Below are 18,399 nucleotides of genomic sequence, written 5' to 3'. Positions count from 1 at the left end.
ATCCTGAAAGAGCTCACATATAAAGAATGGTGATAGACAAACAAACTGACAGCTGTATTTCCCTGTGAAATGGTTTCTTATGGGAGAACGTGATGCTGGTAGAGTTCAGATGGTAAGTATCTAATTCAGCCTGGGAGATCTGGCTTCCCTGAGGAGGTAATGTCTAGACCATCATGAAGCGCAAGTAAGAGCTGGCCATGAGAAGGTCACATGATGGGAGGGGTTGAGAGCGAGAGCATGTTATGCTGAGGAAATTGCAACAGGTTTAGGGTGGCCAGAACACAGTGCAAAGGAAAGAATATGAGACACAAGGCAGGAGAGATAGGCTTCCCTGGTGACACAGTGGTTAAGACTCCACTTGCCAATGCAGGAGACAAGGGTTCGAGCCCTGGTCCGGGAAGATTCCACATGCCACGGAGCAACTAAGCCCATAAGCCACAACTACTAAGCCTGCACTCTAGAGTCCATGTGTCACAACTATTGAACCCACATGCCACAACTACTGAAACCTGTGCACCTAGAGCCCATGCTCTGCAACAAGAGAAGCCACCGCAATGAGAAGTCTGCACACCACAACAAAGAGTAGCCCCCGCTCAACACAACTAAAGAAAGCCCGTGTGCAGCAACAAAGACCCAATGAAGCCATAAATAAATAAATAAATAAATAAATAAATAGATAGATAGATAAATTTATAAAAAGCTGGAGAGTTAGACAGGAGACACATCCTGTGCAGCTTTGAGAACCGTGCTATAGAATTAGAAATTAATATTACGGTCACTCAATAATTGTTATCTATTATTATTACTTTTTAATGGGGGATGAGAGAGAAAAGGGCTCCATTATTGCTTCTAGATTTCTACTTGGATTCCTGGGTACATGGCAGTGATATACATCAATATAAGAAATTCAGGGATGTTTTAGTAGTGGATATATTGGTGCCCCACCTATATCCGCTTTACAGTGCATCCTGTAGCTGCTGTAAATGTTGGCTGGTAACTCACAGTTGCTCCATTCTCTGGAAGATTGTCCTAGAGGCTAAGCCAAAGGGGAGCTATCTTACTTGAAAGGTTGGGGCCCACCCACAGACCTCAGCTAATGATTGACTGACTGGGAAAGGTACAAAAGTTCAACTCCCTCACCTCAAAGTGGAACTCATGGTATAACTTGTGCTCCAGTATTTCTCTCATAAAATCATACTGAAGCTAGTCTCAAGCTGAGATCACATACTTGCCGAGCTTTTACTTCTGCCTTACCCTGCATCCTCACTCCTCTTCTCTTGAGAGCATTCTCTCAATGAGTAATTTGAACAAGAATCTCCATCTCAGGCTCAGCTTTTAGAGAATCTGACCTAAGACAGTGGGAAAGCAAATTTTGGGTGATGGGGACAGCTGATTAATTCAGTTTGAGACACATTAAGAATGAGGTGCCTGTGGAACACCAAGGTGGAACTATTCCAAGGAGATAGTGTGTTCTAGATAAATAGACTTGGGAATTGTGAACATGTAAATGGTAGATGAAATCAGTGGGAGTGAGTGAGATAACCCAAGGGAAGCATATAAAATAAAAAGAAAAGGAGGGGGTGAATATCAACATTTAATAGATGGGAAAAGGAAGAACTTCCTGCATAAAGACTTAGAAATGAGGCTAGAGAAGTGGAGAAAGGCTTATTTAGAACAACATTATGAACACCACAGGAAGAGTTTCAGGGAAGTGAGGTAAATGCCAGAAGGAATTTCAGGAAAATGTGATAAATACTAGAGAGGTCAGGTAAGATGAAGACAACTACACCTAGACACATCATAATTAAACTCCTAAAATCTAAAGATAAACTTATGCAGGCAGTCAGAGAATATACAAAAACCTCTTCATGATTAAAAAAAATTCACAGAAAATCAGAAGTCAAAGGGACATGTATGAAAAAACCTTCAGGTAACATCAAACCCAAGAGTAAAACATTAAATTCTTTTCCTCTAGAGTCAAGAGCAAGACAAGGATGTCTTCCTTCACCATTTCTACTCAATATTGTATAATAGCATCAAAACACTGATGAGAAAAGTTAAAGAAAACTTAAATAAATGAAGATCTATACCACATTAATGGACTGAAAGGTTCAGTATTGTTAAGATGTCCATTTTCCCTAAATTGATTTATAAATTCATATAACCCCCTATGAAAAATTCCAGAAGGTTTTATTGAAGTAATGGACAAGTTTATTCAAGAACTTATTGAAAATTAAAATGAACTACCTTATCCAAAACAATCTTGAAAAAGAACAATTTGCAGGAGCTTACACCACTTAACTATAGGAGTTACTATGGAGCTGTGATAATCAAGATAGCGTGATGTTGGCAGTAGGGTACACTAATGAGTTAGTGAAATAGAGTACAGAGTCTAAAAATATACCCACACATATATAGTCAGTTAATTTTTCACCAAGTTGAAAAGTTAATTAAGTGGAGAAAGTAAAGCCTTTTTAAAATAATTGTTACTGGAACACTGGATATCGCTATGGAAAAAAAAAATTAACCATGACCACTATCTCAGTCCATACACAAAAACTAATTCAAAATGGATCATAATCCTAAATCTAAAATCTTGGAACTGGCAAAGATTTTCAAGCCACAAAATAAAATCATAAATTGGATTTCCTCAAAATTAAAGATTTTGCTCACCAAAACCATTAAACAAACAATCCACAGACTGAGAAAAAATATTGTAAAACATATATCTGACCAAAGGAAGGTTATATAAAGAACGTCTACATTTCAACAATTAAAAGGCAAAACTCTCAATTTTTTTAAATGGGTAAAAACGTGAATAGACAATTCACAAAAGAAGATATACAAATGAATTATATACACATGAAAAGATGCTCAATAACATTAGTCATCAAGAAAATGCAAATTAAAACCACAATAAGATAACATTTTATACACCATAGAAAGGCAAATATCAAAAAGACAAATGTTGCTGAGAATTTAAAGCAACTGGAACTTTTGTACATTTCTGACAGGAGTGTAAAGTATTGTAACCAATTTGGAGACCTGTTTGGATGTTTCATATAAAGTTATACGTACATCTACTCTATGACTCAGTTTGTCTATTCTTAAGAATTTACCAAAGAGAAGTGAGAATATATGTTCACAAAAATATCAATACTTGGACAAAAATGTTTATACTTGCCTATGAAGAAATACCCAACATACTAATCATCAGAGAAATGCAAATCAAAATTACAATATGATATCATCTCCCACCCATTAGGGTGGTTACTATAAATTTAAAAAAATAACCAGATAATAACAAGAGTTGGCAAGGATGTGGAGAAATTAGAACTCTTGTGTACTGTTGGTAGGATTGTAAAATGATGCAACTGCTATGGAAAACAGTATGGAGGTTCCTCAAAAAATTAAAAATAGAACTATAATATGATCCAGAAATTCCACTCCTGGGTATATATCCAAAGAATTGAAAGCAGGATCTCAGAGAGATATTTGCACACCCATATTCATAGCAACCCAAATGTCCATCAAGAAATGAATGAATAACATAAAATGGAATACTGTTCAGCCTTTAAAAGGAAAGAAATCTATTCACACTTTACCACATGGATGAACCTTGAAGACATTATGCTAAGTGAAATATGCCAGTCACAAAAAGACAAATATTATATTATTCCATTTATATAAGGTGTCTAAAGTAGTCATATTCATGGAAACAGAAAGTAGAATGGTGGTTAACCCAGAATAGGGGGAGGGGAAAAAAGTGAGCTGCTATTTAATGGGTACAGAGTTTTATATTTGCAAATTGAAAAAGTTCTGGCGATGTGTTTAACAACAATGCAAGTATATTTAACACTGATGAATTGTACATTTAAAAATAAAGATGGTAAATTTAATGTGTTTTTTCATAATTAAACAAATATTTATAGTTGTCTTATTCATAACGCCAAAAAGCTGGAAACCCAGCCAAATGTTCATCAACAGGAAAATTATAAACAAATTGTGATATATTCATAAAATGAAATACTACTCAGAAATTTTAAAAAATGAACGGCTACTGATACCTGCAAAAACGTGGATTTAATCTTAAAAATACTATGTTGAGAGAAGAAAGTCAGGCACAAAAGAGTATAGTCTATCATTCCACTTATACGAAATCCAAGAACAGAAAAAATATTAATTCATGATGATAGATATCAGAACAATGATTGCCTCTGGGATATAAGAAATGACTGAGAAGGGAAACAAGATAACTTTCTTGGGTGATAGACATATTCTGTATCTTGTTTTGGGGAGTGGTTACACAGATATATGCAATATATGCAATTATCAAAATTCACTGAACAGATAATTCATTCATCAAATTATACGCAAATAAAAAATGTCTTTTCGAAACACAATGAGACATTATACTAAGTGAAATAAACCAGTGACCAAAAGAGGTATCTAAAGTAGTCAAATTCATAGAAACAGAAAATAGAATGGTGGTTATCAGGCATTGAGGGTGAGTGGGGAAAAGGAGAGTTTTGTTTAATGGGTACAGAGTTTCAGCTTTGCAAGAGAAAAGCTGTGACAATCTATTGCCAAAAAATGTGAATATACTCAACACTGAGAGATGGTAATTTCTGTCATTTTATCATAATTTAAAATTAAAAAAACACAGTGAGATACCCATAGAAACCCACTGGAATACTAAAACCAAAAAGACTGACAAGACTACATCATTGGTGATGATGTAAAGGGAGCTCTCATGACTTGCGTGTAGGAAATTAAACTAGGAAAGGTTTGATAGTGTCTTATAAAGTTAAACATATACTATATTTTAACATAGAAATGCTACTCTTAGGTATTTGCCCAAGAGAAATTAAAATATGTGTCCATAAAAAGACATAAAAAGTATATCCGTGGGCTTCCCTGGTGGCGCAGTGGTTGAGAGTCTGCCTGCCGATGCAGGGGATGCGGGTTCGTGCCCCGGTCCGGGAAGATCCCACATGCTGCGGAGCAGCTGGGCCTGTGAGCCATGGCCGCTGGGCCTGCGCGTCCAGAGCCTGTGCTCCGCAACAGGAGAGGCCACAACAGTGAGAGGCCCGCGTACCGCAAAAAAAAAAAAAAAAAAAAAAAACATATTTGTATCAGTTTTATTCACAATAGCCAAAATTGGAACCAGCCTAAATGCCCATCAGCAGGAAAATAGATAATTACATTGTGTTATATTCATGCAATTGACTATTACTCAGCAATGAAAAGAACAAGCTATTTATACACATGATAACACGAATGAATCAGTCAGTATGCTGTATGATTCCACTTATATGAGGTTATAGGATAAGCAAAATTAATGCAAGATAGACCAAAAACCCAGAACAGTGGTCTTCTTTGGTTGGGGGGGACGCAATAATTTACTAATGAACACAAGGGAACTTTCTTGAGAGAAAGAAATGTTTTATATCAGGGGTCAGCAATCCTCTTCTGTACATATAGTAAATATTTTAGGCTTTGCTGATCATGTATAGTTTCTGTTGCATAATCTTTGTTTTCTTTTTTTACAACCCTTAAAATATGTAAAAAAACATTCTTAGCTCCCAGGATGTAAAAAACAGGCCAGGATGTAAAACCTTTGCCAATCCCTATTCTATATCATAATAGAAGTCTAGATTATATGGGCATATCTCTTCATCAAAATTATATATCTATGATATGAGCATTTCAATGCGTGTAATTGTACCTCAGAAATACAGAACTGCAAAATAACAACAACAATAATAACCAAGTTAGAGATGTGAGAAGTGGGTGGAGGTAGAGATGAAATAATAATGGTAGAATGTTGATAATTGTTGAAGTTGGGTGACGGGCATATGGAGTTTGTTTATATCATTCTGTTTATTTTGTATGTGTTTGTTATTTTCTATAATAAAAGTTTTTTAAAAGAAAAGAAAAACTTTCAGATGTAGCTGAAGCAGTACTTAAAGGGAGTTTTCTAGCTTTAAGTGACTGTACTGGAAACTAAGAAAGGTTAAAATCAACTATAAAAACTTCCAGCTCAAAAAACTAGAAAAAGAACAACAAATTAAAAGCAAAGAAACTAGAATGAAAGAAATAACCAGAATACAAATCAATGAAATAGAAAGCAGACATACAACAGAGAAAAATCAACAAAGCCAAAAGTTGATTTCTGGAAAGGATTAATAAAATTGATAATCTTCCAGCAAAACTGATCAAGAAAGAGAAAACACAAATTATCAATATCAGAAATGAAAATGGGAGCATCACTACAGATCCTAAGGCTACTTAAAAGATTGCATGAGCATATTATGTACAACTTTATGCCAGTAAGTTCGACAACATATATGGAATGGACAACTTCCTTTTAAGCCATAACTTATTGAAACAGGTATAAGAAGAAATAGAAAGTTTGAATAGTCCAATTCAAGAAATTAAATTGAATAGTCCAATTCAAGAAATTGAATCTGTAATTTAAAATCTCCACACAAAGAGAAGAACAATAGGAATCTAATTAAAGAGATTCAAGCAGAGAACTGACAAGATCAGGTTTGATTTTGATTCAGATTGCAATGTGGAGAAAAGATTTGACAATGATAAAAGTGGATATGTGTAAAGACAATTGCCAGTGGTTGCCAGGGTTTAGGGGGAGGAAGGTGTGAATAGGCAGAGCATAGAGGATTTTTAGGGCATTGAAACTATTCTGTATGTTACTATAATGGTAGATACATCATTATGCATTTGTCAAAATGCATAGGATGTACTACCCTCTGAACCCTAATGTAAGCTATGGACTTTGGGTGATAATGATGTGTCAATGTGTGCTCATGGCTGATAACAAATGTACCACTCTGGTTCAGGATGTTGTTAGTGGGGGAGGCTCAATTTTTCTGCGAACCTAAAACTGCTCTAAAAACTAAACTGTCTCTTTAAAAAAAAAAAAAAACAGACAATTGCAGTAGCTCTAGTGGGTGATGATGGTGGCTTGGACCAGGATGGTAACAGTAAAAATAGAGGAAGAGAACATTGGACTTTTAAGGAAAATGGAGAAGCTCTGAAATACAGGTTGTAGAAAGTGAATTAACTAATGAAGTATTATAATGGTCTTAAAGGATAATTTTAAGGGACATTTTAAGATGGAAACAATATACCTTGTTGCATGACCTTCTGCCATAATACTCAGCTGTTCAGATGCAGGCACAAAGAAAGTTAAGAGTTAGGGTCATCCTGAATATGAGTTTTGTAAGTGTGTCCAAAAAGACAGAAATAAGAATGTGTTCAAACGGTCAACTATGAAATCTAAGGTGGGCATGAAAGAAGATAAAAGAAGGGCTTGTGGGATGGGAGAAAGTAGAGGCCAGTAGACAGGAAGATCCAATGTAAAATATAGGCACAGTTGAAAGAAGAGAAGGCTATAGTCAGAGAGTGTGATGTTTGAATCTATGCTTTTGGAAGTGAAGCACTTTCAGTAGCAATTATAGATAATGACAAACCCCAAGGTATAATGATAGTAGTGGATGGCCAAAGTGAAATAGAAGAGAAGATGATTAGAGATTATATGGCAAGGAACTAAATAGCCAAGGTATTAGAAGGTACAAGGAGTATGCCACTCAGTTCCAGATGATGGGAAAGAACATGAGACTGGGAGATAGATACAGCCTGATTTTCCTGAATACATCTTTGCAGAAGTTGGGACCCTAAAAGATGTTGGAAGTCATGAGTCCTTTGGCCTTCTGACTCCAGCTGTTTCCCTTTAAGGAATATCTCTCTGACTGTACATGACTCCCTTCTATAGCTGGCTCACCAAGATGTGTTTTCCAGTCTGGGCCCTGATACTCAGTCCCAAAATTTTAAAATCATGAAGGCACATAGTAGGCAAAGCAGTGCTAGACTCACAGTGATAGCATCGTCAGATCCACTTCCTGCTTCATAAAAGTACTAGAAAGGAATTGGGGCCTTTCACATGGTAAATTCTGGAAAATTGGCCTTCACCCTAGAATTGAGTTGCTATCTGCACCTGACATAGTAACACAAGTTAGTAAGGGGACACAAAAAGATATCATGAGGATAATGGGAGCCAGTTTTCTAACTGTTGGGAAAAGGAGTTACAAATACAGAAAGGGAAAGGATAGAAAGAACTCTGTGGCATTCAATTACAATTGGAGGTATTAGATGGATGATAAATAGATAGATAGATATAAATGATAGATAATTGAATAAAATTAAAACCACTGGTATAAATGTATGAATAAATAAATAAACGGTAGAGAAGGTAAGGCTCTTTCTTACAATACAGAGCCAACAAATAAACATAGAAAGAATGCTAGAGTTAGAGAATCATCAATGGATGCTAAAATTAGTAGGTAAAAATTTGATAAAAAAACAGGATATTTATACAGACTCAAAGTATCTCTGTACAAATTATGTATTAATTACAATGAGGAAAAAATAACAGTAGCTCTACAGTGGCAAAATCTGGTAGACACCACCTAAACCAAGCAATAAGAGTTAATATCACTAATAATGGGACAATCAACATTATGTGCTTCCTAATACAAAGCACTGAAAAGAACACTGCATCACTTCTGTAGCATTCTGGCTGAAGATGCATAACCTAAATCTAACCATGAAGAACATGGAAAAAACCCAAATTGAGGGACCATCTACAAAATAACTCAGCTGAATTCTTCAAAAAATATCAAAATAAAGAAAAACAACAACAACAACAACAACAAAAAGCTGAGACTCTGTTTCAGATTAAAGGCAACTAAAAAGACATGACAACCAACTACAATGTGTAAACGTGGATTGGAAACTGGCCCAGGGAAAAATTAGCTATAATGTATTATGACTAATGATAAAATTAAAATATGAGCAGTAGTTTAGATAATATTACTGTATCAATGCTAAATTTTCTGATTTTGATGATTATACCATAGTTATATACAAGAATGTCTTTGTTTTTAGGAAATAAACACTGAAGTATTTAGAGGTAAAATGGCATGATGTCTACACCTTACTCTCAAATGGTTGAGAAAAAAAGAATATATAGTCATCTCTCAGTATCCACTGGGGATTTATTCCAATCCCCTGAGGATACCAAAATCCATGGACGTTGAAGTCCCTTATATAAAATGATACAGCAGTACTTTGAATTCTCCCTTGAAGTGGTTGTAGTAACTTCCTGATTCCCTTATATATTTAATGATTTAAACAAAACCTTTGACATGTATTCATTTGGTATTTGTGCGAGAATCATGATTTTATCCTTTAAAAAATACTATTTAACACATAATATTGGTTGTTATCAAACAATGTAATAAATACTTGTCAACTTAAAAAAAAACAAAAATAAAATAAAATAGTACAGTGGGCCCTCCATATCCGTGGGTTCTGCAGCTGCATATTTAACCAATCTGAAGTTGGTTAAATCAAGGGGTGCAGAACACATGGATTCTGAAGGCCGTCTATACATAAATTTATAAATAGAGAATGAAAAGCACTAGGAAAAATGTAAACAATTGCTTAATCTGGGTAGGATATACAGTAGTTCCTTGAATTATTCTTTCAGCTTTGCTGCAAGTTTGAAATTATGTCAGAATTTTAAATTACCCAAAAAAAGGTATCATGGACACACTCTACCTTGGGTCTTCTCATTTCCATACTTCTAGTTTATCAGCTCCCCCAGGTTTGGCATTGTTTGGCTCCATACTTTGGATCTAGCTCTCTGTTTAGCATCCCAGATAATCAAACCAGTGTGGAACTGCTTATTCTAGCTCTGACCTTAGTCCCCTCTTCTGGATTCATCTCTCATTATTTTTCCTTCAGCTCCAGGCATCAAAACCACATGTAAGGGAAATACCAAATCATAACATCTCATTCTGATCCATGGGGCACATTGGGTCCCTCATGGGCTGCACCTCTTCCATTTTCCCATTTCCCTTGTTTTCTCACTTGTACAGCAGTCTGGATGTAGCAGGTGTCTCATTCAATCCTATTGGATTGATTTGAACTTGCCTGATTCATAAATGTGAAGAAATATATCATTATCTTCTAGAAATCCCACTTTCATGAGTCTGAAGGAACCAGAGACAGTCTCCATAAATCTTTTATGAACTCAAAGTTCAAGGAGGAGTCAATTTTAAATGGTTTGAGAGGAAGCATCATCATCTCTGCCTTATGTACAGACTGCTTCCTTAAACAAACTATCCAAGGACTTTTTTTTTTTTTTTTTTTTTTTTTTTTTGCGGTAGGTGGGCCTCTCACTGTTGTGGCCTCTCCTGTTGAGGAGCACAGGCTCCGGATGTGCAGGCTCAGCGGCCATGGCTCACGGGCCCAGTCGCTCCGCGGCATGTGGGATCTTCCCGGACCGGGGCACGAACCCGTGTCCCCTGCATCGGCAGGCAGACTCTCAACCACTGTGCCACCAGGGAAGCCCCCAAGGACTTTTTTAATATAATTGGTGGGATTGGGAAATCACCTTTTTTCTTATGTAAATAAAAATTACCAGATGACTTTTCCAGGCCTGGCAAACGGAGATTTTGAATGATTATGGGATATGTACTTAATAATAATCAGATACCTACCATTTTACAAAGAAGCTATATGTCAGGAAATGTGCGAGATGCTTTACATGTATTATCTCAACCCTGGGAAGCAGACATTAATATACTCCTTTTACAAATAAGGAAAGTAAAGCTCAGGGAGTTTAGGTGACTTTCCCAAGTTAATATATCTCTTAAGTGGTAAAGCTGAGAAGTGAATCCTTCACGTCTTTCTGACTCCAGAGCCCATACTTTTGCCATTGCATCATATGGTCGTAACGAGTCAGTAGCTACCCTATAGTTTCCCTGCACTGATCTCTTAAAGGATCTTCCTAACAGCTGGTATTAGTTACTCTGGAGAAAGGATTGGTGGTTTCAGTGGGAATATATATAAGAGAGGGTTTCTCATACCATTTCAAACATATCACTTGCACTTGATTTGATGGATTTAATGTCTCCAAAATCTCCAGTGGGGAACTTTTTCAGCCACACCCAATCACCCTAGAAAGAAAAGATAAAGATTGTTGGTGAGTCTTAGTTGCCAGCAGCTTTAGAGCAATGTCCCTTCCACATGAAGAGTTTATAGTTAGACCATCAACCTAAACAAGCGTTGTTCCTCCTCTCTCACCCTCCACCCCATGGACATTCTGTATTCGGAGCTAAAAAGGAGGTCACACAGAGAAGTTAAAGTTTAAAATTCCAATTAACTAAAGCAGGGAAACAATTGCAGGGATGCAGATGCCATAAAAGGAATGATACTGCTCTCTGCAACGACTTCCTTAACTAACTGCAGAAAGTGCCGGGTCATTTCACTCATTCAGAGCTAAGTGATGTAGCACCAGGTTTCCTGCGATTAATGGTGATGGTTAGTGGTTGCAATTCTCACTGCCTTGAGGCGTCTATGTCGAGAGATGTAGGGCAGGAGATGTAGTACAGCAAATGTTTCCTGCATTTACCTTCATCCATTTTTCTCTTGTGGGACAGGCCATTTTGGGGGCCTGTTATGCTTTAATCATAAACTGATTGGCTTAAACATCGATTAAACATTTTTTATTTGGATGTACAAATGTACCACCATAGTAATAGGGTAATCTAGACTCTTTCAGAAGTCTATTTCTGACTTTTTAAGCACAAAACAGCTATTTCTAAGGCTGCTGTCAAGTCAAAAACAACAATTATTTTACTGTCTTCACTTTAACACCAGTGCCTGATAGATAATTTTCTTCTACGTGCATAGCCTCAAGAATTCATCAGTCACCGAGCCCTATTTAGTTTCTGTCCAGCCCAAATCTGAAAAAAGCAATACATAGATTCCTTTTTCTCTGTAATAATAATAATAATGCCTTACATTTGCACAGCGCTCTCTCCTCTTCAAAGTGCTTTCACGTCTATTACCTATAGCCCGGAGATTCCATTTCAGGCTGCACCAATTTGTCATCAAGTAGAGATAATAAAGCAGAGAGCTCTGTACAGTCAAATTCCGAGAATAAGAGAGTGTAGCCACTCTCTTATTATGGAATATATCCAGCTGTGGCACTACATCTGGAGACCAGCCGGAGGCAAAGGCTAATAATGGGAGCTGCAGGCATCTGAGTTACTTGCCGTACTGTGTGTTAGAGGGTATCTTCTGGCCAAGGAGCTCAAAACCCTTTAATTAGGAAATAGCTTCTAGAGACCTTCAGCAGCTGAACAAAACTGTGCCAGCCAGGCTCACGCCCACAAAATTCAGAAAGGTGGTCCAGGACCAGTGCCTGCCTGTAGCAAAGTGGTCAAAGTACCAAAGGCAGCTTTCCTGGTCTCTTGCCCAGCAATTCCCTGAGTGTGGCCCTAGACCAGTTACATCATAGTCACTTAGGAACTGGTTAGAAAGGCCCATTGTAAGGCCCCACAAAATCTAAAGGATTTTGCCCTTTAGAGGGATCAAAGGCTGAGGTTTAAGCTGAAAGAATAAACTCTAACTGGGAATTTACAAAGTCAGCCCATGTGTGGGTTATACACTGATGTGTATATAGTAAAGCCTTCCCAGCACCTTTGCAATTATATTACTTGGACCATGGTCACTGCTAGCCTCTATGGCACCTTTGTGCTAATTAGCAAAGGGTGCTTTCCCTCAAGTAAAAAAAATAATGTGAGAATATTATTTTGCAGCCTGTGGCAGCCCTGTGATGTTGGGCAGCAGCCCCAGCTGTATATATCTGTGCATGTACCACACTCTCGTTGACTCACACATACTCCAGACACCAGGGAAAACACTCCACTAGCAGCTTCAGTATTCTGCGTACCACCAAGCCCTGCCTGCCAGGTAAGGCCTCTTTGTCAGGTCCGCCCCCTCATTCCAGAACTAGGCTGAGAGGCCAGAATCTCTTTGCTCTCTCCTGCACCACTCTCATGTAAGTTACTATAGGTCTACAATGTGAAGAGTACCCTCTTAGAAGTGGTTCCCTTGTGCAGTGTACAGCCTGAATATCAGTACTGGCAGCCCTGACGCTGCCTATAGCCAGTGCCTAATACCTTCTTCCTGGAGTCTGCCCTATTGCAGATATGGGTCCGCTTTCTCTCTTGCTTATTAACTTTTACAAGTAGTTAAGCAGAGCTTTTTTTCCTCCCAAATCACCAAATTTGAGGACATCATATTTAAAGGAATTGAAGCCTGAAGAGATTAAGTGACTTGCCCAAGGTCAGAAGGTTAGGTAGTAACAGAACCAAGGTCTTCCATCTCCCACTTTGTTGCTCTTTCCTCCCATGGGCTTTCTTTGGTTTGGGGGATTTGTGTGTGTTTGTTTAAAGATTTAAACAATGCTCCTGAACTTTATAAGCAAATGTTTATTAAGTCTGTGTGTATCCTACTTTATGAGTAATGAGGAAAAGGGAGGATATGGGCCGGTTTTATCTTTAGTGCACATGCACTATTTGTTTTGTTTTTTCTTTTAAGAGAAAGAATGATAAAATGCTTCACTCATCATTCACTTTTTAATTAAGAGGAAGAAACATCAAACTCTATCCACTAAAGTTTTTAGAAGTAATTTAAAATCCATCAGTTTTGCACTAAGGCCATGTTGTATTAACTAAGAGTCAAGAGAATTAAGATCTAGACCTGGCTTTGCCTCAAATTCAGGGGTGGTCTTAGGGTAGCTACCTCATTGGCCTGAGCCTCAGTTTCCTCACTGATAGAGCTGGATGACTTAGATGATTTCTAAGGTCCTTTTCAGCTTTGATGATCCAATTATGAGATGAGAGAGAAAAGATGGTTGGTGCAAAGGAGAGGAGCGGAGAGAGAGCTATACGGGATATAGAAGGTGGGAAGATAGTAAAAAAAAAGGCTCTGGAAAAGAGAGATGAATGGGGAGGGTGTGCGGGGGAGAGACAGAAATGAGACAAAGAGAAAAACACAGGGAGAGGTTGAGGGACAGAAGGAGTCAGAGAATAAAGAGGGAGGATCAGTTCAGTGGGTTCTCTCTGAGTGTGTCAGGCTTGCACTACTGCCCACCTCACCCCCTCTCCCCTAGACTGTGGCTATTAGAACAGATCCTGACACGTCCCCATTGCATCGGCCAGTCATTGCTCTTTCTCCCCAGCAGTCTGCTCAGCTGGCTTTCCTTTTACACCTCACAGAGTATCTCTGAGATAAGGGCTGATTTTCCTGTACAGTTCTGAAGGCTATGCATCTGTGTGTCCCATCAAAGTGTGAATCTGTGTCAATGTATTACAATGTTATGGCATGTCCTAAAGAAGCCTGTCCTCTGTTATTAGGTATCTGCTACTCCAGGCACGTTGTCTGGAACTTCCACACCTTCCAGTAAAAATTCTTATGAAAATTCGGTTTATGCTAAACAGAAACTAGATAATGAATCTTTAAAACACTCCTAATAGAGGGCTGTTTCAGAAGGCACACTGGACCTCTTTGTTTGGTCTGTTGATTCGATTGACTACTCCTCTCTCCCGGAGTCCTCTTTAGCTCTAGCTGGGCAGTTTTCTAGCTTCGACTGTCTTCCTTTGCACCCTGCCATCAGCCTAATCTTGACCTCATGGTGCAGTATTATTCTCACTAACACCTTCCGTTTGTGCAGATAAAGTCCTCCTTTGGCCTACACAATTCAGAAACACCCATGATCTGACTGACCAACAGCAGTTATTATGGGAACTAACTCAACTGTCTGCTTCCTTCCAAAATGAGGAAATATCTGACAGATTCTTAAAGTCCAATTACATACAGATGTTTATTTTCTCCCTTCTTAATTCTACACTATCACCTTCCAGCTCCACCAAATAAAACATACCACAATTAAACACATAAATTCTTCCGCAGGATCAGAGAATCATAGCATATCCGAGCCAGAAGAGGCCTTACTCTTAGTTCAGCAATTCTCAACCCTGGCTGCACATATAGGGGAACTTTTAAAAGAAATACCAATGCCTGGGCCCACCCCATACCAAATGAATCAGAGTTACTATGCCTGGGCATAGGTATTTTTTTTAAGTTTCCCACAGAGATTCTAGTGAATAGCCAAGATTAAGAATTTAGTTCAACCCCTCAATTTACAGATGAAAAACCAAGAGACTGCCATAGGTATTGAGATTTACTTCAGAATCTTAGAGATGTCAATATATTTGTAAAGCCATCAGCCCCATTCCATTTGACATTCAAAAGACTATCTTGAGATTATCTTGCCTTTGGTCTTTGAGAGAGTAGAACTGTCAATTCCCCAATACCTCAAGTTTACATTCGAATCAAATCTCCTCTTTGATTAAATTAAGTTCAAGGCAAGATCCAGAGGTTTCCTGCTCCAAATTTAAGTCAACACACTTCAGGTACACTGAGAAAATATATGCCATGCTGACCTTGGCGTTTTTATGTAGCTATAAATTATTTATCCAATGAAGGAGAGCATTCACTTGGAAAATCCAATGGTGGACAACCTAAAAACTCATTCTGGCCTGTTTTGGACTTTCTTTGTAGTTACTATTGAAGTTGAGAGTGTTTGCTGCTTTTGGGAGTATCTTCAAACAAAACAAGGAAACCATACTGGGAAGGCCTTACTTAGGAGGGACAGAAAGGCAGTCTAGTTTCCCTTTTACCCCCGGCTTAACTCTTTCCTGCTGAGAAGAAACAGTTCGTCTCTCTAACTGATGCAAGATTTGTTCTGGTTGCCAAATTCCAGTATCTTAGAACAAGGGGTTGGGGGTGGTCTCTTAAAGCTTGAAAGACAGAAATTTAAGTGAAATAAAAAGGATTTCTATTTTAGACATCAGAAGGTAACCTTTTACTGCAAGAGGAAGTACAGGCTGAGAAAAGGAAAGAAATGAATAATTTTTTTTAAGATTTCAGTAATATCAGAGAATAACAGGTAAAGGAAGAACAAGCAGTATTTGAAGGGAAGAGCTTGCCCCAAGCCTTACTCTATATAAGCATGTCGCTAGACATCCCATCACAAACATTTCACTCAGGAAGTCATTTCTTCTATTATTATATCTGTGTCTTCTGGAATGAGTGACATGCTTAGGTGTTTGGGCCTCACGAACTTTTTTCCGCATTCATAGTAAATACATGGTGTTGAAAGATCAATGAAGTTGGAAGTAAGTAGATTAGTTGCCGAGGAAAATCATCATCAGAAATGTCAACCAAACAAGTCTGTAAGGGAATAATGGACAAAAAAACTTATCAAAAGGAAAGACTTACCAAAAACCTCAATATTTTGGCACAAAGACTAAGTAAGTCCTACATCACTGCCTCATTTTAAAACCCAAGAAGGCAGCAGATTAGATAGCTGTTGGATATCCTACCTCATAAATCGCTATGTTGGAGTTTTCATAGGTGGCTGGAGTTAGGCTCCCTGAAGAAAAGGAGAGCCTTGGGGGACCTTCCACTTTGGACCTCCGATGTGATCTGGAAGCTTACATTGGCACGACTTCCTCTCTGTGAAAGGATTAGAAAAGAAAGTTTATGAACAAAATTACCATGATTAAGGACAGAGCATTGAGCTATGGTATAGACACTATGCTTACATGGTATTTTTTCTTTTTTAATTCCTAAGAGAGTAACTCTATGAGTTGAGCTCTATAAACATGAGATTGATTAACTTTTCCTATCCCCAGCATTTTTTTATCCTAGGATTGGTTCTGTGCTTCACCTCCGTATACCACAATTCACCTCCATATACCACAAAAGAAAGGCAAAGCTTCGCAGATATTTCCATCTCCTAGAGAAGATTAGAAGGCAAAGCTTTGCAGATATTTCCATCTCCTAGAGAAGATTAGAGCCGTGGATTTTGGGGGACAAGAAAGAACACCTGTCATAATTTAATTTGGGACCCTCATTTTATAGACAAAAATGAGAAGATGAGAATCTAACGTTTTGAAAAAATCAATAGAAAAATTAGGACAGAATCCCACTGTTCTGGCTCTTAGGCCTAGCTCTTTATGTTATACCATCTTGAATGGCCTACTTTTTTGTGCAGGCAAGATTAATGACAGAAGATATCTCAGAAAGCTATAAGATTACCATTACCACGGAGAGTGAGAAGATCATCTGCCCATGATTTATAAGTCTGAGGTTTAAATAGGCCAAATTTCTTATTCCTTTATTTGTTAATTAGTACACATATGTCTGATAAGAGAGGGCTAGGAAGTGTACAGTTGAATGACAAAAGGAAGGGTTATCGCCAATCTGTGTTAACTTTTAAAATTGAACATCTTCAACTGAACTTAATATCTTCAACTGAACCAACAGACGTACTTCATATGAAGAAATAATAAGTCAACAAGTTCCTCATATCCTTCTCCAAGTCTCTAAATATGCCTTTCTTAAAATTATAGCAATTCAGAGTTAGCAGTTACATTTGGTATTGTCTAGGCCATTCCCTACCACCAACTCCCACACTCTCATTTTACAATGAAGAAACAGAAACCTAGAGAGGGACTCAGGGACTGGAAGAGGAATGTAGATGTTATATTTCCGGTCTTGTGTTCTTTGTACCACATCATGCTTTGTTTCACTTTTGCTTGCCAATAAAAATTAATCTTAAGTAGTTTCACACACTCTGTCCTTAACAGTCTTTGATAAATGGAAGATCACCAGTTGATTTAGCCCTGAGTTCAGTTCATTCTACCAAGACAAGACTATCACAAAGCTCCAAGGCAATAATAAACTATACTTAGCCCCTAATGTGTTGAAGTCCCAACAGCTCAAGATTCAGACAAGGTGGAAAACTTGACTCTTCACATAACCCTTGCATCAACCTGAACTCTCCTCAACAGAGTAAGGCCAGAGAGGAATCCACTTCCCTTTCATTCTTTATTTTCATATCTCAGCAGGAGCGCCTAGATCTCTATATTGAGATATAAACCTCTCCATGAAGAGCAAAGGAGAAAGCAAGAGAATCTGCCAAAATCCACATATATTTGAGCTTCAGCTTCACTTTCTTCTAAAAACTTCCTTTCCTGACCTGACTTCTACTGACCTGCCAATTTTTCTAGACTGAATTAAATTTTTATTCACCAAGAGTTTACACTTTCAGACATTCCATTTGGATGGAATTCTTGGCTTGGCTTCTTGACTGATTAGACACAGCCAGCTGCAAGTTTGTGACTACACAGCAGTTAAGGAAAATATATGCTCCCCTTATCTTCTTCCATCAGAACCCATGGTACAAGCCAAGTGCCAAAAAGGATCTGGAGGCCAAGGGCTATGTTCTTCTAGGTAATGCCATCCCTTTCCAGCTGGGCCAATGTAGCAAAGAAAGGAGAAGGAGAAGGAGAAGGAGGAGGAGGAGGAGGAGGAGGGAGGAGGAGGAGGAGGAGGAGGAGAGAGGAGGAGGAGGAGGAGGAGGAGGAGGAGGAGGAGGAGGAGGAGGAG

At 38.1% G+C, this 18,399-nt stretch overlaps 1 protein-coding gene across 1 annotated transcript in view; it reads right to left on the bottom strand.

Moving 5' to 3' along the window:
• The window catches only part of GUCY2F (guanylate cyclase 2F, retinal), a 98,027-nt gene that overhangs the window by 31,318 nt on the left and 48,310 nt on the right, over nt 1-18,399 (bottom strand). The window contains 3 exon segments of the mRNA XM_060086421.1: nt 10,959-11,048; nt 16,329-16,400; nt 16,402-16,461. Coding sequence (XP_059942404.1) covers nt 10,959-11,048; nt 16,329-16,400; nt 16,402-16,461 — 222 coding nt within the window.

The sequence above is a fragment of the Mesoplodon densirostris genome, chromosome X, assembly GCF_025265405.1.
Source record: "Mesoplodon densirostris isolate mMesDen1 chromosome X, mMesDen1 primary haplotype, whole genome shotgun sequence".
NCBI classification, from domain to species: domain Eukaryota; kingdom Metazoa; phylum Chordata; class Mammalia; order Artiodactyla; family Ziphiidae; genus Mesoplodon; species Mesoplodon densirostris.
Note: the sequence above shows the minus strand (reverse complement) of the source record. Positions and strands in the feature narration are given on the sequence as shown.